Source organism: Macrotis lagotis, chromosome 1 (genome assembly GCF_037893015.1).
Source record: "Macrotis lagotis isolate mMagLag1 chromosome 1, bilby.v1.9.chrom.fasta, whole genome shotgun sequence".
NCBI classification, from domain to species: domain Eukaryota; kingdom Metazoa; phylum Chordata; class Mammalia; order Peramelemorphia; family Peramelidae; genus Macrotis; species Macrotis lagotis.
Genome location: NC_133658.1, coordinates 288,443,006 through 288,461,778, shown reverse-complemented (window position 1 = coordinate 288,461,778; position 18,773 = coordinate 288,443,006). Strand labels below are relative to the sequence as shown.

Here is an 18,773-nt window from a genome sequence, read left to right as displayed (position 1 = left end):
AATACCAATACTAAAACTAGGCCTATACCCCAGAAGGATTAAAGAAAGAATGTATATATGTGCATATATATGTGTGCATAATAATTAATCCTATAATTTGTTTATCCATTCTCCAATTAATGGGAACTCTTAAATTTCCAATTCTTTGCCATCAACAAAAATAGTTGATATATATTATGTATATATAAATATTCATTTGTACATATACACACACATACATACAAATATACATGTATATGTATGTCAGTTATTTTTATACTGGAAAAGAACTAGAAACTAAAAGGGTGTCATCAATCAGGAACAACTGAACACATTATGAGATGAATGCAAATGAAATATTACTATACTATAAGAAATTAATTGAGCAATTTCAAAGAAACTGGTTTGAAACTGGTATGAACTGGCACAATCAAAGGAGCAAAACAAGAACAATGCATATAATAATAACATAAAAAAGACAACAACTTTGAAAGATCAAAGAACTTTAATCAACACAATGACTAACCATATTTCCAAAAAAATCTATAATGAAGTAAGCTGCCCACATCTTGACAAAGAGGTGACAGATTCAGGATATGTAATGAGACATAGTTTTTGGATAGGGTAAATGAAAGAATGTTTTGTTAGACTCTGTATATTTGTTACAAAAAGGGTGGAAGACAAAATAGATTTTAATTGAAAAAAATTGAAATTTAAAAAATAAGTGTTATAAAACAAAAGAAATCAATAAAAGTTTACATTTTTAAACTAAAATAACTGAGACCACAAAACAAATAATGGAATATCTTCAAAAAATAATTAAATACCCAATTAACTGAAGAGCAAATGGGAATCTTAAATAACCCAACTAAGGAAAATATGAAATGAACTAACTGTAAAAGAACTACCAAAGGAAAAAACAAAACAAAAAACTCCTGGTCCTATACATATTACGAGAATTCTATCATACTTTTAACAGTTAGTACCTATGCTACATAAATTATTTCAAAAATCAAGAAAGGGGAGCGGCTAGGTGGCATAGTGGATAAAGCACCTGCCTTGGGAGTCAGGAGTACCTGGGTTCAAATGCAGGCTCAGACACTTACTAATTACCTAGCTGTGTGGCCTTGGGCAAGCCACTTAACCCCATTTGCCTTGCAAAAAAAAAAAACCTAAAAAAAAAAATCAAGAAAGAATCAAACATCCAGAATCCCTTTATGAAACAAATCTAATCCTAATACCTAAACCAGGAAACCACAGAAAAATCATGAACCCATATCATTAATGAATAAAGATTCAAAAAAATATTTTTTAAATACTGTCAAACAGTACAGTAATTTATCCACAAATTCATTCATTATAACAAGTGAGATTTATATCATGGATGCAAAGATGGTTAAACATTAGGAAAATAATTAATATAATTATATTAAAAACAAAACATCTAAAACCACATGATTCTCTCTGTAGATGTGATAACGTATGACACTATGATCCTAAAAGTTCAACAAAGCAAAGGCATAGAGAGACCTTTTTTAATGTCACAAAAGGTATCTATCTAAAATCAAAAAACAAGCATAATAATGCAATAGGGATACGCTAGAATCTTTTTCAGTAAAGACAAGGGTAAAGCAGAAATGCTCATTCTCCTCATTATTTTTTGAAGTTCTAGAAATGCTATCAATAACAATAAGAACAAGAGAAAGAAATTAAAGGCAAATAGATAAAGAGGTGATACAACTATCCCCATTTGTTAATTATGTGTTGATTTAATTGAAAATTCTAGGGAATCAGCAATGATACTAAGATAATTAATAGTTTCAACAAAGTGACCAGCTACATTAAAATTAATCCTTAAAAATCAACAGTACAGGGCGGCTAGGTGGCGAAGTGGATAGAGCACCGGCCTAGGAGTCAGGAGTACCTGGGTTCAAATCCGACCTCAGACACTTAATAATTACCTAGCCCTGTGGCCTTGGGCAAGCCACTTAACCCTATTGCCTTGAAAAATCTAAAAAAAAAAAAAAAAATCAACAGTACATCTATATAATAACAAAATTGAAGAAGTATTAATAGAAAGGAAAATCCCATTCCAAATAACTAAAAAATGCTCAAATTATCTGGGAATCATTTAATTAAAACACACAGAAAATCTGTATAGATTCAATTACAAAGCAATTCTTTAAGAAATTAAAGAACAACTAACAGTCAGTACTCATGACTGAGCTTTTTCCAATAAAATAAAAATGACAGTCATACAAAAGTTAATTTAAACTTTTAACAGTATGTCAAATTATCAAAGAGATACTTTATAGGACCTAACAAAATAATTTGGAAAAACAAAAGATCAATATTAAGGGAAATGAAGAAATAACAAAGGGGAAAGAAATAATATTTCAGACTTAAACTGCATTCTGGTAGATGCTTAAAAAATTTCTCAATGAGGAAATTCCTTCCTCTAACTCTAAGTAGCACTTGCTCTCCAAACTAGTCTAAGAACTTTGCATAGGGTATTGAAAGGTGAAGGGAACTGTAGAGAAAGGATCAGATTAAGACCAAGCAGTCAGGTAGGACTTGAATGCAAATTTTCTTTTTTTTAAAATCAACTCCTGATATACTATGCCATACTACCTTATCTTATCATATAAAAATTTGCAAATGGATGAGTCAAAAAAAAATTTTTTTAAGTTTTTGTAAGGCAATGGGGTTAATTGACTTGCCCAAGACCACACAGCTAGGTAATTAAGTATCTGAGGCCAAATTTGAACTCAGGTACTCCTGACTCCAGGGCCGGTGCTCTATCCACTGTGCCATCTAGCTGCCCCTAAATGAGTCAAATTTTAAAAGTGAGACTATTAAAGATAAAAATGAAAATTTATCTCTCATATCTGATAAGGAACCAATCTGTATCAAACTATAACAGAAGATTATAAAAAATAAAATTGAATATTTTGATTTTATGAACATGAAATGAGATCTTAAAACAAATATAGCTAAAAAATAAAAAAGCTATGGACTAGAGAAAAAAATCTTTGTATAAAACATCTTTGATAAAAGAAAAGTATTACATTCAAAATCTAGAGGAATATAAAACTCTTGAGTATAGGAGTCATTCTATAATAAATGATTCAAGAGGCATAAGTGGTCAAAGATGTGAACAGTATGCAAAAGAAGAAAAGTAAACAGTCATCTACAATCTTAATGAAAATGAAAACAGTGTTGAAGTATTACTCATACCTATCTTCAAAAAGTTTTAAAAATGGAAATTAACAGGGATGGTAGGGAATGTACTGCCAGGTGACTCAATGAATGAATCCAGATGGAGACTGGGGCTTCCAGTTTCAGTCTAAGCTCTTCTAATACCCTTTGCAGTGAAGAAAAGCAAAACAAAAAGAGCACCACAACTCAGTATCACAATTGAGAAAGACCTGAATCTAACTTCAAAGTCAGCCTAAGATACTTAGTAGCTATATGACCTCTGATTCCAGTTTCCTCAACAGTAAAATGGAGATTAACAGTAGCACCCACTTCCCTGGACTATTGTCAGGCTCAAATGAGATAAATTTTGTAAAGTTCTTAGTACACAATGTCTGGCATATAGTAAGCATTCATTTATTAAATGTTTGCTTCCTTCCTTTCTAGAATTTTGTAGAAGACAACTTAAAATAACAGAAGTCAAGTGAAAAACATGCTACAATTGTACTAACGTAAAGCAGACATCCTTCCTTTCTTTAAAATAATAAGAAAAGCTATTAAAATGTAGATTTGCTCTCACCTAATTCTTGTTTTACTTAATTCTTTTTGGTGGCTGGGGTGATTTAACCAGGACTATACTGGATAAGTCTTCTTAATGTGTAACAAGTATTTTCTAAATGCTAATATTGTGCTAAGCATAGAGGATAAAAAGAAAGGCAAAAACAGCCCCCCTGCCTTCAATTGTAATGGAAAAAAACAAAAAATTCATCAACACTTTTTTTTTAAATATCTTCTTCACATGCTAAAGAAATGTCTCTAATAATTCTGGGATTTTGTAAATCATTCCATTTTTAGTTTGTCCTCAAATCATAGGAAAAGACTTAAATGTAACAGTTTCAATGTAATGGCAGAGTTCTTTGCTTTGATAGTAATATTCTCTCCATACAAAATCCATTATCCCAGAAACTCTTCCTCTTCAGCCACAACCAAACTTCAATCAAGTGAAATATCAACATAGTCTTTATCACTAGGTTCTGAGGTCCCACAATCAGTAGGGTCTAAAACAAAAATGTAGTCTACCAATGGAGTATGTGGTCTGCATGCCCAATGCTCCAAATACTCTCACTTTAAAACTTGTAAAACCAAGAATAAAGTAAACTTCAAGGACAATCTTGAAAGGAAAAGGGAAGACTAAAAGAAGAAGGCCTGTTTGTCCCTATTCCTTGACTTCCCTGGTGGCTTTTTGTTTTCTCCAATTTGTTAGGTTGATTACAGATATGAGTCTCAAACCTTTTCTTAGGACCAGTAGATAAGTCACTTTCTTCCTGACTAGTCAGTTTTCAAAATGTACATTCCTTTGGACAGAGCACCCATATGTAAAGGTTCAATACCTCTGTAGATAGAAGGAAAGTAAAGGGCTGAAGTGAAGCCAAGATGGCAGAGTAAAGGCAGGGACCCCTGTGAGCTCTCCTCAAAATCACTCCAAATATTTTTAAATAATTATTCTAATCAAATTCTAGAGTGGCAGACCCCACAAAATGACTGGATGAGGAACTAGGTAGTACAGTGGATAGAGTAATAACCCTGGAATTAGGAGCACCTGAGTTCAAATTTGTTCTCAGACACTTCATAATTACCTAGCTGTATGACCTTGGGCAAGTCACTTAACCCTATTGCCTTGCAAAAAAAAAAAGGAAAAAGACTGAATAAAACTATTTTCCAGTTCAAGACAATTTGCAAGATTTGAGGGAAGGAGTTATGTAACCCTAGGATTAGAAAGTGTCAGCAGAACAGCCCAAGAGGTGCCAGAGTGAAACCAGCTTCAGTCATCCAGGAACAGACTGGTGGGCACCTGGTCTGTGGCAGCAGTGGAAGTTTCCAGACTTCTCAGTCCAGGGAAAATCAACAGGAAAACTGCCACACAAGAGTGAGAGCAGAGCCCAGTCCACTGCAAGCCTCAGCACAGACCTGGCCCCAGGGCATCAGGAGTAGGCCTGAGGAGCCATTCTGCATCTGCTTCCAGAGTACTCAGCCCACAGACAGCATGGGGCTCAGGGGAGATTGCAGAGGTCTCTGCTATTTCTGAAGCAGGAGTTGCTTCACCCATACTCAGATCCAGGTCGCAGTTTGGGGCCCCAGTTTCAGGAAGAGCAACAGAAGTACAACAGAACTTATAGCCCAGTAGTAGAACAGAGACTCTCATCACAGTTCCATGGCAAAAAGGACAGTCTTTCATAAGACCTTGGAGGAATTGAGAACTTGCAGGTCCCTGAAGGATATCCCTCAGGGATAAACCTTCAAAGCTTCAAAAGCCTAGGACAGTGCATCCTCTACCCTGGAAGCAATCCCACCTTAATAAAGGGTTAAAAATCAAGACATAGATGGGGAAATGAGCAAACAACAGAAGAAAAAGAATCTGACCATAGACAATTACTTTTGTCCTAAGGAGGATCAAAATATACACTCAGAAGATAACAATGTTCTGCATCCAATACTTCCAAGAAAAATATGAATTGGTTTTAGGTTATGAAAGAGTTCAAAAAAGTTTTTGAAAATTAAGCAATAGAGGTAGAGTAAAAATTAGAAAGATAATGAGAAAATCATGAAAACCAAGTCAGCAGTTTGATGGAGGAGATACAAAAAATACTGAAGAAAATAACATCTTAACCAGTTTGGGTCAAATGAAAAGTTCAAAAGGCCAATGAAGAGGAGAATGTCTTAAAAAAGCAGAAACAGCCAAATGGAAAAGAATATTCAAAAGCTCTTTGAAGAAAATAATTTCTTAAAATGCAGAATGGTTCCTTAAAATGTAGAATGGAGCTAAGGGAAGTTGATGACTTTGTGAGTAACCAAGAAACAATAAAACAAAACCAGAAGAATGAAAAACTAGAAGAAAATGTGAAATATCTCACTGGAAAATCAATGTGGAAAATAGATCTAGGAGAAACAATTTAAAAATTACTGAACTATTTGAAAGCCATGACCAAAAAGCCTATTCTTCATTTTTCAAGAAATTAACCAGGAAAACTGGATATCCTAGAAGCAGAGGTAAAATGGAAATTGAAAGAATCCATCAATCATCTCCTTAAAGAGATCCCTGCCAGAAATATTATGGCCAAGATTCAGAACTTCCATGTCAAGGAGAAAATACTGCAAGCAGCCAGAAAGAAATAATTCAAATATCATGGTACTACAGTCGTGGTGCCTGACTACAGGCACTGTAGTCAGAAGCTACATAAGCAGCTTCTACATTAAGGGCTTGTAGGGCTTGGAATATGATATTCCAGAAGGCAAAAGAGCTTGGATTACAACCAAGAATCAACTAAGCAAAATTAAGCACACTCTTTCAGAGGAAATTATAGATATTCAATGAAATAGAAGACTTTCAAACTTTCCTGATGAAACGAACAGAGTTGAGCAGAAAATCTGATCTTCAAATAAGATGGGAGTTAATGGGGGAGAAGGGAAAGGAGAGGTAGAATAGGGTAAATTATTTCACATAAGAGGCTAGTGGAGGGGGGGAAGGTGAGGGGGAATGGGTGAACCTTATTCTCATCAGAATTGGCTCAGAGAGGAAATAAAATACACTCTCAATTGGGTATAGAAATCTATCCCACCCAAGAGGAAAATAGAAGAGGAAAGGGATGGGAGAAAAGGAGATGGGGGGGGGGGGTTATAGGTAACTGAAGGAAGGGAAGATCACAGAATAGAGTAGTCAGATGCAACACTTTTTTGAAGAGGGTCAAGGTGAAAGTAAAGAGAATAAAATAAAAGGCAAAGGGGGCAATAGGATGGAAGGAAATACAGCTAGCAATAGCAACTGTGGAAAAAAATTTCTCTTATAAAAACCTCATTTTTTCAAACAGAGAACTGAGTCAAATTCATAAAAAATAAGACTTCCCAGCTGATAAATGATCAAGGGATATGAACAGTTTTCAGTGGGTGGGGAAGAGTGGGATGGAGGGAGAAAATTTGGAACTCAAAATTAATGTTAAAAATAAATATTTTTTTTAAAAAAATGACCTACCATAGAAAGAATTGTGCTATAGTATGAAATATGATATTCTAGAACAGAACCTCTTTTACCAGAAAAAAAATTCAAAACAAACAAACAAACATGAGAATCACAGAACACACAGACTAAAAAAAATTATTTTTCATTAAAGGCTGATCATGATATTTTTCAATCTCTAAGTAATACAATATTTCTTTTAGGGATGTTCAGAAACTACACAATATGAAGATCTTTAAAAACGGAAGATATATATTACGAATAAATAAGGACTTTTATTATATATTTTGTCTAGATTTCCTTTTTGCACCTATCTCATTTAAGTTTGTATCATATTTATTTGCATAGTCACTCCTACCCACTCAAACTAGATTGTAATCTCCTTGACGGAAAGGACTTGGTTGTTTTCTACTCTGTAGCCCTGCTCACTACCATACATTGCACACAGCAGGTGCTAAATAAATGCTTCTTAAATTTAATTGACAAACTATCCATTCTATGGTTTTGTTGATTCAAAAAGTTAATATAGCATACTTTCACATTCTCTATCAACAGATAATACTGGAAACATTGATAAGTGTGAAATATATATACATATGTATATACATATATATATATACATATACATATATATATATATATATACATATATATATATATATATATATATGAAGTTTTTTTACCTTGTTTGACCACTTATATGCTTGAAGAAGTTGGCTATACAAAGGAGTCTTATCTTGAACAGGATCTAGGCTTAACAATCCACTATTATGGAGAGGGTGGTTCTCAGAAGGCTTGCCCACCAAGTTACTCAGACGTTCCAATTCACTAAAAAATCAAAGGGAGAAAAATCAATTAGAAGAGCTATTCCTCAATGTGTGAGTAGTCAAAGGATATAAACAAAGCATTTCCTGGAAAAGAAAAATAAGTTATCATCATATTAAAAATTGCTCCAGGGCAAGTTACTGAACCCTATTTCTTTACAAAAACAAACAAAAAAATGCTCCAAATCATTATAGAAACTGATGTTTCACTTCCCATCTAGCAAACTAGTAAAAATGAAGAAATGCAAAGGGAAACTTGGGAAGACTTGAATTAACTGAGGCAATATAAAACAGAACCAAGGAAACAATACATATAATGTCCTAAAAAATATAAAGAAAAACACTTAAAGGTATCATAGAATAATAGCTTTAAAGGTGGAAGGGGTCTTGGAGGTTAATTTTTCCAAGCTCTTCATTTTTCAGATGAGAAAAATGAGGCTTAGGGAAGTTAAATAATTTGACAAAAGTCATGTTATAGTACAGTCAAGATCTGCATTCAGATCCCTCTGATGCCAAAGCCAGCCCTCTTTCACTGCACCACAACACCATCATCTATACTATAACTAATCTTTAACTACAGGGACCCGATGGTGAAATGTGCCTTCTTCCTCTTTACAGAAAAGTAGGGAACTCCAGATGAAACATGAGGCATGTGCCTAGCTCATAGACAGCGCTTAATAAAAGCTTGTTGACTGAATGCCATCATACATGGATAGATGTATGTTTTGCCTAACTATACTTTGTTACAAGAGATAGCTTAAAGGGGGAAGATAAAGAATATAGAATTGGGAAATAAAAATCAATATTTTTAAAAGTGTTATTAAAAAGTTTGTAAGCTTAAAATTTTTAAGTTTTAAAACAAGGAAAATTATTTATATCAGATTATATTTAAATTTCAGAATGGATACACTATAGTCAAGGATAAATACTGTTGTGTTACCTCATAATTTCTTAGAACAGAAATAAATAGGTTTTAAGAAGTTATAAACTTTTAAAAGAAGTAAAATAGTAAAATAAGTGGACATTAGTTCATATGAAGGCTTTTGATTCAGGTATGTTATTCCTAAAAAGAGAAAATTTAAGAGTACTGCAATCAGTAATATGGTCATAAAAATGAAGAATTTAATGACTTTTCTAAATTTCCATAATTTCTTAGATTCAATAACCATCAACCTCTCTGATCTCCAGATCTGCATCTCTAATTGCCTACTGGACATCTTAAACTAGAAACAAACTGATCTTCTTTCCCTGCAAAATTTCCCTCCCCTCTCCCTAGTTTCCTTATTACTGTTGAGGGTAATACTCATTTTCCCAATCACCCAAGCTGATAGTCTAGATATAATAATCTTCTACCCCCATCAAATTCACTGTCAAGTCCTACTGATTCTATCTTTACAACATCTCTTATAAACATCCTTCCTTCCTTCCTAAGACACTGCCACAATTGTGGTATACATTCCCATCATTTCATAATTGGACTTTTGAAATAGTCTACTGATTGGTCTCTGTACCTCAAGACTGTCCCTATTCCAATCTATCTTCTACTCAACTATCAAAATGATCTTCCTAAAGTTCATCACTGTTTGGCTTTTAAAATTCTATAACTTCCCCTGCACCCGATTCAGAATGCTAAGCCTGGTGTCAGAAAGAGCTGAATTCCAATTTTGATCAATATATTACATGGAAACAACATAAAGACTATCAGACTTCCTTTTGTGGGGGGTGAGGGGAGGGAAGTGAGATTGGGGGGGAAATTGTAAAATCAAAATAATAAAATTTAGCCTCTGCCCCTGGAATAGGACTCTGGGGCTCTGACCACATTCAGATCCTGCTCAGTCTAGGCCCCCCCAAAGAACAGCAGGGCACCCCCCACTTCAGCCCCATGTCAGAGGAAGGTGCTTATGGTCATTCACAGACCAGGAGGGAGGACAGAGCCTCACACACTGAGATCCTTGTGGGAGTGTCCCAAAAGCTCAAGAAACACCCCAAACCAGGCCCAGGCTGGGAAAATGAGCAAGCAGAGAAACAAAAAGAAGACTATTGAGAAATATTTTGCAAATGAGCCCAAGAAAGACCAAAATACTCAGTCTGAAGATGAGGAAGAACAAGCTCCTGCATCTAAAGACTCCAAGAAAAACAGAAATTGGGCTCAGGCTATGACAGAGCTCAAAAAGACTTTGAAAATCAAATGAGGGAGTTGGAAGAAAAACTGGGAAAAGAAAGGAGAGAGATGCAGGAAAAACATGAAAATGAAGTCAGCAGCTTAGTCAAGGAAATCCAAAAAAATGCTGAAGAAAATAGCACGCTAAAAACCAGCTTAGGTCAAATGGATAAAACAGTTCAAAAAGTTATGGAGAAGAATGCTTTAAAAAGCAAAATTGGCCAGATGGAAAAAGAGATAAGAAAACTCTCTGAGGAGAACAAATCCTTCAGACAAAGAATAGAATTCAGGGAGATTGATGAATTTACCAGAAATCAGGAATCAATACTTCAAAACCAAAAAAATGAAAAATTAGAAGAAAATGTGAAATATCTCATTGAAAAAACAACTGATATGGAAAACAGACTTAGGAAAGATAATTTAAAAATTAGTGGAATACCTGAATGTCATGATCAGAAAAAGAGCCTTGACATCATTTTCAAAGAATTACTACAGGAAAATTGCCCTGATATTCTAGAAGCAGAGGGTAAAATAGAAATGGAGAGAATCCACCGATCCCCCAGAGAAAGAGATCCCAAAAAACCAACCCCTAGGAATATTATAGCCAAGTTCCAGAACTCCCAAGTCAAAGAGAAAATATTACAAGCAGCCAGAAGGACACAATTCAAATACCGTGGAGCTGCAGTCAGGATCACACAGGACTTAGCAGCAACTACATTGGAAGCTCGTAAGGCTTGGAATACAATATACCAGAAGGCAAAAGAGCTTAGAATGCAGCCAAGAATGAACTACCCAAGCAAGGCTGAATGTCCTCTCCCAGGGAAAAAGATAGACTTTCAATGAACCAGGGGAATTTCAAATGTTCCTTTTGGAATGGCCAGAGCTGAACAGAAGGTTTGATCTTCAGATACAGGACTCAGGTGAAGCATGGAGATTGGAGGAGAGGGGGGAAATATGAGGGACTTAATGAGGATGAACTGGATGCATTCCTGCATAGAAAAATGACACTGATAATACTCATATGAACCTTCTCAGTTAATAGAGCAGGTAGAGAGAGCTTTTATAGTTGAAGCACAAGCTGAATTCGAAGATAAAATATGGTTTAAAAATGGAGTCAATAGAAAAAAAAGGGAAATGGAATGGGAGAAAGAAAAAGGAGAGGGGGAATAGTCCAAGATATTTCACATAAGATTTTTTTTATTACAATGAGCTACTGCAATGATATGGAAGGGGGAAGGCAAGGGGGAATGAGGGAACCTTTGCTCTCATCAGAGATGGCTAGGAGAGGAAACAGCATACATACTCAATGGGGTATAGACATCTGGAGTAAGAAGGAGGGGGGAGCAGGGGGAAGGGGTGGGGATGTGAATAAAGGAGGAGAGGATGGACCATGGGGGTAGAGTGGTCAGATATAACACATTTTCTTTGTTACTTCTTGCAAGGGGCTGGGATTGGAAGGGCTGCCCAGGACCATAGGGCCAGGTGGATGCTGGGCCTAAGGGGTGGTATGGGGGCTCAGGGCTTCTTGGCCCCAGGACCAGGGATCTGTCTGCTGAGCCAGTCAATGACCCTACAGCAGAGTCAGAGTGAAAGGAGAGAGAAAATAGAGTACATGGTAGTGGAGAAATAAGAAAGGAGGGAGTTGCGATCAGCAATGGCAACGGTAGAAAAATATGGAAGTAACTTTTGTGATGGACTTATCATAAAGAATGAGATCCACCCATGACAGAGTTGTTGGTGTTGGAACAAAGACTCAAGCACAATTTTTGTTATTATTATTTGGGGGAGGGTGCAGGGCAAGTGGGGCTGGATGGCCTGCCTGGGGCCACATAGCAGGGTGATCTATGGGTGTCTGGGGCCGGATTTGGACCCAGGTGCTCCTGGCTCAAGGGCCAATGCTCTGTCTGCCACCCAGCCACCCCTACTATTATTACTATTTTATTTTATTTTGGGTCTTTTTTTTCTTTTTTCTTTTGGTTTTTGCAGGGCAGTGGGGATCGGGTGGCTTGTATGTCACATGGCTGGGTGATTGTTGGGTTCATGAGGCTGGATATGGGCTCGGGTGCTCGTGGCTCCAGGGCTGGTGCTTCGTCCATTGTGCCACCTGGCCATACCTACAATTATTACTATTATTTTTTTGTAATTTTAATTTTTTTTCTCTCCCCTTTACTTTTTTCACCCAAGCAAGTCTATCTATATTCATGGGGGAGGAGGGGTATTTTGTTTACTTGTACACAAGAATATTTTATTAATGTAAAAAAACATTTGTACAAAATGAGAATAAATAAATAAAATAATAAAATTTAAAAAAAGAAGTGTAAAAAAAAAAGAAAGCTGAATTCAAATCCAACCTCAGATACTTCCTACTTGTGTTACCTGGGAAAGTTCTTGTTTGCCTCAGTTCCTACAGCAAAATAGAGATAATAATAGCAAGTACCTCACTGGGAGGGTCTGAGAATCAATGAATAATATTTGGAAAGGACTGGTACAATGCTTGTTATATAATATACACAATAGCAATGCTTATTTCCTTTCTCCCTACACCAGCACCTTACATCTACTCTATGATCCTATAACACTGGCCCCTTTGCTGTTCCTCAAACATCTCCCAATTCTGGGGCATTTTCTCTGACAGTCCCCATACCTGAAATTCTCTCTTCCCTCCTTGCTTCTCTGGCTTACTTCAAGTATCAGCTAAAATTCCACCTTCCACAAGAAGATTATCCCAACACTTTTTAATGAAAGTGCCTTCCTGGAAATCATCAGTAATTTATCCTATACACATATACTTCATACAAAGTTGTCTGCATGCCACAATAGCAAAGTGCCTAACATATAGTAGGTCCTTATTCATTTCAGTTGACTTGGTTATAAATGTAGCACAGCAATCTTCACTAACAGTTTAGAAACCCATATTTAAATCTTTAAATTAGTCAGAGCAGCAAATACCTGAACAAATGATAACTATTGCTCTTATAGAGCCAGATATACATAGGATGTTTTCCACAGATGGTAAATATTAACACAACAAAGAACAGGTAAGATAAACAAATAGAATGAAGAAAACACCAACAAGAGGATGTTAAATGAAGGTACTTTAATGTCCCTTGGAACTATTTAACTAGGCCAGACAAAAGAGATCCAACAATAAAAGCAGCTTCTAAAAGTATTCTAAAGGGATAGTCTCAAATAGTAAATAAAAAACATTTTTCTAGGCATAAGCACCAATGTCATTTTCACTAGAGTCTCAAATATTATTCTTGGCAAGGATGCTGTAAGGATTTATGAATAAAGACTGAAAAAAAGGATCAAAACAAACATCTCAAACTTCATACCAGGGTACATGTCATGGCATCCTTAACCTTACAAACAAAATCAACCTTAAAGAAGGGAGAGGTCAATGAAAAGAAAGTAATGAAAACATTCTCTCACACTACTAAAGCATTAACTGGCACAGTGCCCAAAAAACCTCTGTGAATTTCTGTGGGAGGGTAGTGTGTTTGTCTGGCTTTCCCTCAAAAAAAAAAAACAGGAATGCCAGTGTACCCATCATTTAGCCTCCTCCTCTATCCCACCTCTTTCCATCTGGTTGCCAAGGAAACCAAGTTGCAACAACCAAAAAAAAAAACCACCTAAAAACCCTAGCTCTTCAACCATACATAACAGGAGCTGCTCTGCCTACCTCACAGAACTGCTGTGAAGATGAAATATATAACTGAAATCAGTAAGGCACTAAATTATCAGGATTTCTGCTAGAAGTAAGCCCCTAAACTTAAAAGCCAGCCTTCCCAAGTTATATTATTTATAGTCAGTCATGACTTTTAGACTAATGAACACCTCCTGGAGAAGGAAAAGGGAACCATTCCTGAAAAAAGAAGATGGGGTAAATGAGAAAGAGAGTGGTAATAGGGTCAATGAATCAATCAACAAGTATTTAAGACTGTCCTGTTTTCTGTCAGATCCTGGAGCTGGAGTCGGGGAATCTGGGTTTCAATTCTGCCTCTGACATTATCGGTGCGACTTTTGGGGAAGTCACTTAATATGTCCGGCCCTCACTTTGCTCACAACTGGCGATCCTATCTCTATAATTGGCACTGACCCTTTTCTATGGGAACCAGACCAGAACCTGGCGGAAAAGACTGGAGGAGGAGAGGGGAGAAAAAAAAACAAAAACTTTAACTTAACCACGCTAACCAGTGGGGGCGGGGGGGAGATTTGAAAGGGGAATGAATGAAGCAGAAGATGAAAACAGGGCTGATGAGAGTCCAGTTTTTTGGAGCAAGGGGAAAGGAAGCGAGTTCTACCCGGTGGGGGGGGGATGTCAATCGGGAAAGCGAAAGGGGAGGAGGGGAGGGGGAGGGGAGGCGGGCGGGGGCACCCGGGGCTTCGGCCCGGGCTGGGGGTGTCGGGGGCGGCGGGGGGGCGCCCGGAGGCCACGTACTTGAGGTCCCGATTGACAGAGTGCAGGTGGTCCTGGAAGTGGGCGATGAAGGCCTTCTCCCGGCCCTCCAGCGTCTCCTTGTTTCGCATGCCATCCTTCAGGCAGTCGAACACGCGGGTCACGCTGGAGCGTAGCGCCTGGATGGCGCCAATGGCCTGAGCAAAGGCCTCCAGATTTACCCCGACGCTCAACACATCCGCCATGGCGAACGCTAGCAGCCCCGGCCTCCGCTGGTCCAGCCGGCTGCCGGCGCGATACCCAGCCCGCCGCGCACGCTGATGGCGTCACCCGGCGGGCGCCTTCCTCTGACACTCCCCCCCAGGCCGCTGGGAAATGTAGTTCGCACAGTCGTAATCAGGATGGACTGTCAGACTTGCGAGTAAATACGGCCGGATAGTCATTAAAAAAAACTGGAATTCTAGAGGACCTTTTCGATTATTTAATTTAAGTTTTCGTTCTTCAGATGGAAAAACTGAGGTCCAGGAAGTGGGAAATGATTAACTCAAGATTACACAGATGGGATTTGAAATCTGGTCCTTAGACTCCAAATTCTGTTTTCTTCCACTTCGTTGTTGTTCAGTTGTGTATGATTCTGGACAATCTATGGGGTTTTCTTGGCAAAGACTTGAAAAAGAAGTAAATTTTGATCGTCAAAACTTTTGTATTTCTTTATGACAATAGGTTAATTAATGTTGCTCTGTGCACTGAGCCACCTAGCTACCCCTTGATCGCCAGAGTTTTGCAAGCTATCTTGTGTCTTATGGGCTAGATTTCTCTATCTAGGGCCATGCCTTAAATCCACATCATTCTGGTTCTTTCGGATTGATCAACAATAGGTCCTAGGCCCAAATCAACTTGGTAATTGTTTGGGCCAAGATTGACTCTGAGTGAATGTAAATAGCAATTGTTTCTATTTTGACCAGAAACCCTGAGGGTCTTCCCCCTCAGATTGAGTTTTTTTAAAAGCTAGGTAAAAAGAAGCCATTCTTTTCCTCGAACTTTCTTACCTAACCTAGATCACTGAATAGGTGTTAACCTCAGTCAGATTGAGACCTGTTAAAGACTTCAGTTTCAAAAAAAGTTAAGAACTCTCACTACATTCAAGGATCGTCTGCAGTCATCCTGGACTCAGAAGGCTTCAGAACAGAAAGTAAGGCTGGTGACTGCAAAGCCCTCTCTCATTCAAACTAATTCAATTCCCTGGTGTCATGGTCCTCTTCAAGAAGAAAAGACAAACAACTGACTCTTCTTGAGCCCAAGGATAATCCATGGGGTTTTCTTGACAAAGATACTGAAGCACTCTTCCATTTCCTTTTCCAGTTTTATAGAAGGTACATTTAGCCATAAGCTTCTAAAGCCCTATTCAAACTCAGATTTTCCTGACTCCAGCTTGGGTACTCTATCCATCCCACCACCAAATAGCCCTTCTCCTCTGCTAGAGGATAATAGACAATGATCCAGAAAGAAAGTTTAGTATTGGCAATTATAAGAGACCTTACCAAAAACTTATAACCACAGTTAGTGAAACAAAGTGGATCCTTTATTGAAATGTCCTTAAGGAAAAAAAAAGAAAAAAGAAAAAAGAAAGAAATGTTCTTAAGAAATGGGTGTCAAAAAAAATTAGAAGAAATAGGTGTCCCAGGAGGCTCCTGGCCTACCTAGACCTCTGGGACTCTTATTCAAGAGTCAAAGGAGTACTTTGGAATACTGAAGAAATATTGCTTTAAAACTGGTAGATGTATATGCCCTTTCTCTCCCAATCAGGACCTGTTGATATTGCAATGGGACAGACCTGTTAGTTGCTCACTAAAAGTTTTGTCATATTAAATTGCAAACATTTTTTATTCTAATCACTAACTAGGTAGTATGCCCCTTCAGGACAAGCAGAGTGTTTATTTCCCTATTTTCTTAATCAAGTGTTGTGCAGATCTGATGACTTTTTGTAAGTATTTACAACATCATCACTTTTTTCCTTAATTTTTTTAATCAAGAAAACACTTCAGGTGACTAGATAACATAATGGATAGCACACCGGCCTTGGAGTCAGGAATACCTGGGTTCAAAACCGACCTCAGACACTTAATAATTAACCTAGCCGTGTGGCCTTGGGCAAGCCCTTAACTCCATTGCCTTAAAAAATCTAAAAAAACAAAAACAAAAAACAAACAAAAAACCACTTCTATCAACTTTGTGATGTTTTCAGGGAGACAGCTGTCTTGAGCTCCCTGCAGAAACTCTGTAATGATCCCACAAACACACACACACACACACACACACACACACACAGACGTTAAGACATGTGCAGAAACTTCAATGATCATACAAACATGCATATATACACATAGAGATGTTGATACATGTGCTTTTGGTTTCTTAGCAGAATTTTTTTTTCTGTGCATAAAACCAAAAGCTAGGAAAACAAATACTCTTTAGACCATCATGCCACACATTAATGTTTGAAAAGCATTGTTTGAAAGAAAATCCAAAATGAAGACTCTATACTATGTTTTATTTTTGCTTTGCAATTTGTGTGTGTTTTGTTTTTTCTTTTTAATCTTGCAGTTGAGAGAGAGATGGAAATTAGTTGTGTTAATCTTGCAGAATATTTGCAGGACTATCAAACTGGACTACTTCTGTTTGTATCCCTCTGTGGCAGTCCAAACATCAAAATACCTTTCTTTCTGAGGCAGACTTCCTCCATCAGGGACAAGTATCTGTGTCATTATACAAAACAGTTCTAAGGAGTTGAACTACATAGTTAAAAATAAAATAAAATAAATAGAACAGTGTAAAATAATTTTATAAATGATCTTTTGTACTTTGAGACATTAAATTGTACAACTTTTGTATATATAAGGAAAGCAAGACATTCCTACACTTTTAATGTACAGGTTTGTTATAATGTCCATGTAAACACATATGCCCTATGTTTGTGCCTTTTTAATTAGTTTGTCTCAATAAACAAAATGTAGAAATTAAAAACAAAAAAGAAATGAGCGTCCTGGGGCAGTTAGGGGATGCAGTGGATAGAGCATGGACCCTGGAGTCAGAAGGACCTGAATTCAAATTTGAATTCAGACACTTAATAATTACCTAGATGTTGTGTGTTGGGCAAGTCACTTAACCCCATTGCCTTGCAAAAACAAAACAAAAAAATGGGTTTTTCAAACAAAAACGTACACATGTGGAGCACAAAATCATGACCTTTTAGCTCCTGTCTAGAAACACAAGTCCCTCCCATGTCCCCAATTGGCTGAGTATTGACGAGGTCAAAGGTCTATCTGAAGTACTCAATTCTCTCCCCACATTGGTTTCAATTCCTTATCAAACCTCCCATTACCCACAATGTGGTAACCAAGCTCTTGAGAGGTATAACACGGATATATGAATCTGACACTTAGATCGACACCAGTTTATTCACTAATTCACTCAACCTTTAATTCTATGGTCCCGTGCTTTCCAGCTGCAAAGTCTATCCTCTTCCTCTCCATAGAGAAGGATTCCTTTTGTTTCCAGTAAGATGTAAATTGTCTTTCTTTACAGCCTGTAGTCTACCTTCCTCACTACATAGCCTCTGATTCTGCATCAATCCACTTTAGTTTTTTTCCTCATCCTCCCTTGCTGTTTCCTCAGTTTCCCATAACTACTGTAGAAATGAAAACTAATCACTTTGCAATCAGCAAAATTTATTTGTTCTGAGATGTTAGATGTATATTTATTCTGGTTGCCAGGTTATCTCCATGAGTCACTTGAAGTAAATGATAAAAATTATTGATTTCAAACAGAGGTCATTGACCAAGTGTGAAAAGTTTTGAATAACATTTTATGAATGAAATGAGCCGAGACTAAGTCAATTCCAAATGAGTAGGAAATTTGAGCATGCTCTCTGAGTCCTATATAAAAGCTTGGAGTTAACTTTTTATATGTGGTTTTTCAGATAGGAATCCCCTGAAGGGAAAGAGAGATTCGGGCTTGCTTCCTTCCTTCCCTAACTCACCTCCACCATCTGAAGAAGGCTTTTTCTAGCTTTGAAGGGTCCAAAGAATGTTGCATCTCCCCTCTTCAGCTTCAAAACTAAATTTCTGAATCAATCAATTGTATTGTTTGCATCAAGAACTAAAGTCAGATTGACCCTGCTTAAAGAGAATTTTTTTAACACTC

The 18,773-nt window shown here is 37.1% G+C and overlaps 1 protein-coding gene across 2 annotated transcripts in view; it reads right to left on the bottom strand.

The window, feature by feature from the left end:
• The window catches only part of MED27 (mediator complex subunit 27), a 271,270-nt gene extending 256,404 nt beyond the window's left edge, over positions 1–14,866 (bottom strand). For both annotated transcript variants that reach the window (XM_074210857.1, XM_074210856.1), the window contains exons 1-2: positions 14,613–14,866; positions 7,870–8,014 (exon numbers count right to left, since the gene is read on the bottom strand). In XM_074210857.1, coding sequence (XP_074066958.1) covers positions 7,870–8,014; positions 14,613–14,815 — 348 coding nt within the window. In that variant the 5' untranslated portion in view covers positions 14,816–14,866. The remainder of the gene's footprint in view (positions 1–7,869; positions 8,015–14,612) is intronic.
• Positions 14,867–18,773: the final 3,907 nt, after the last annotated feature.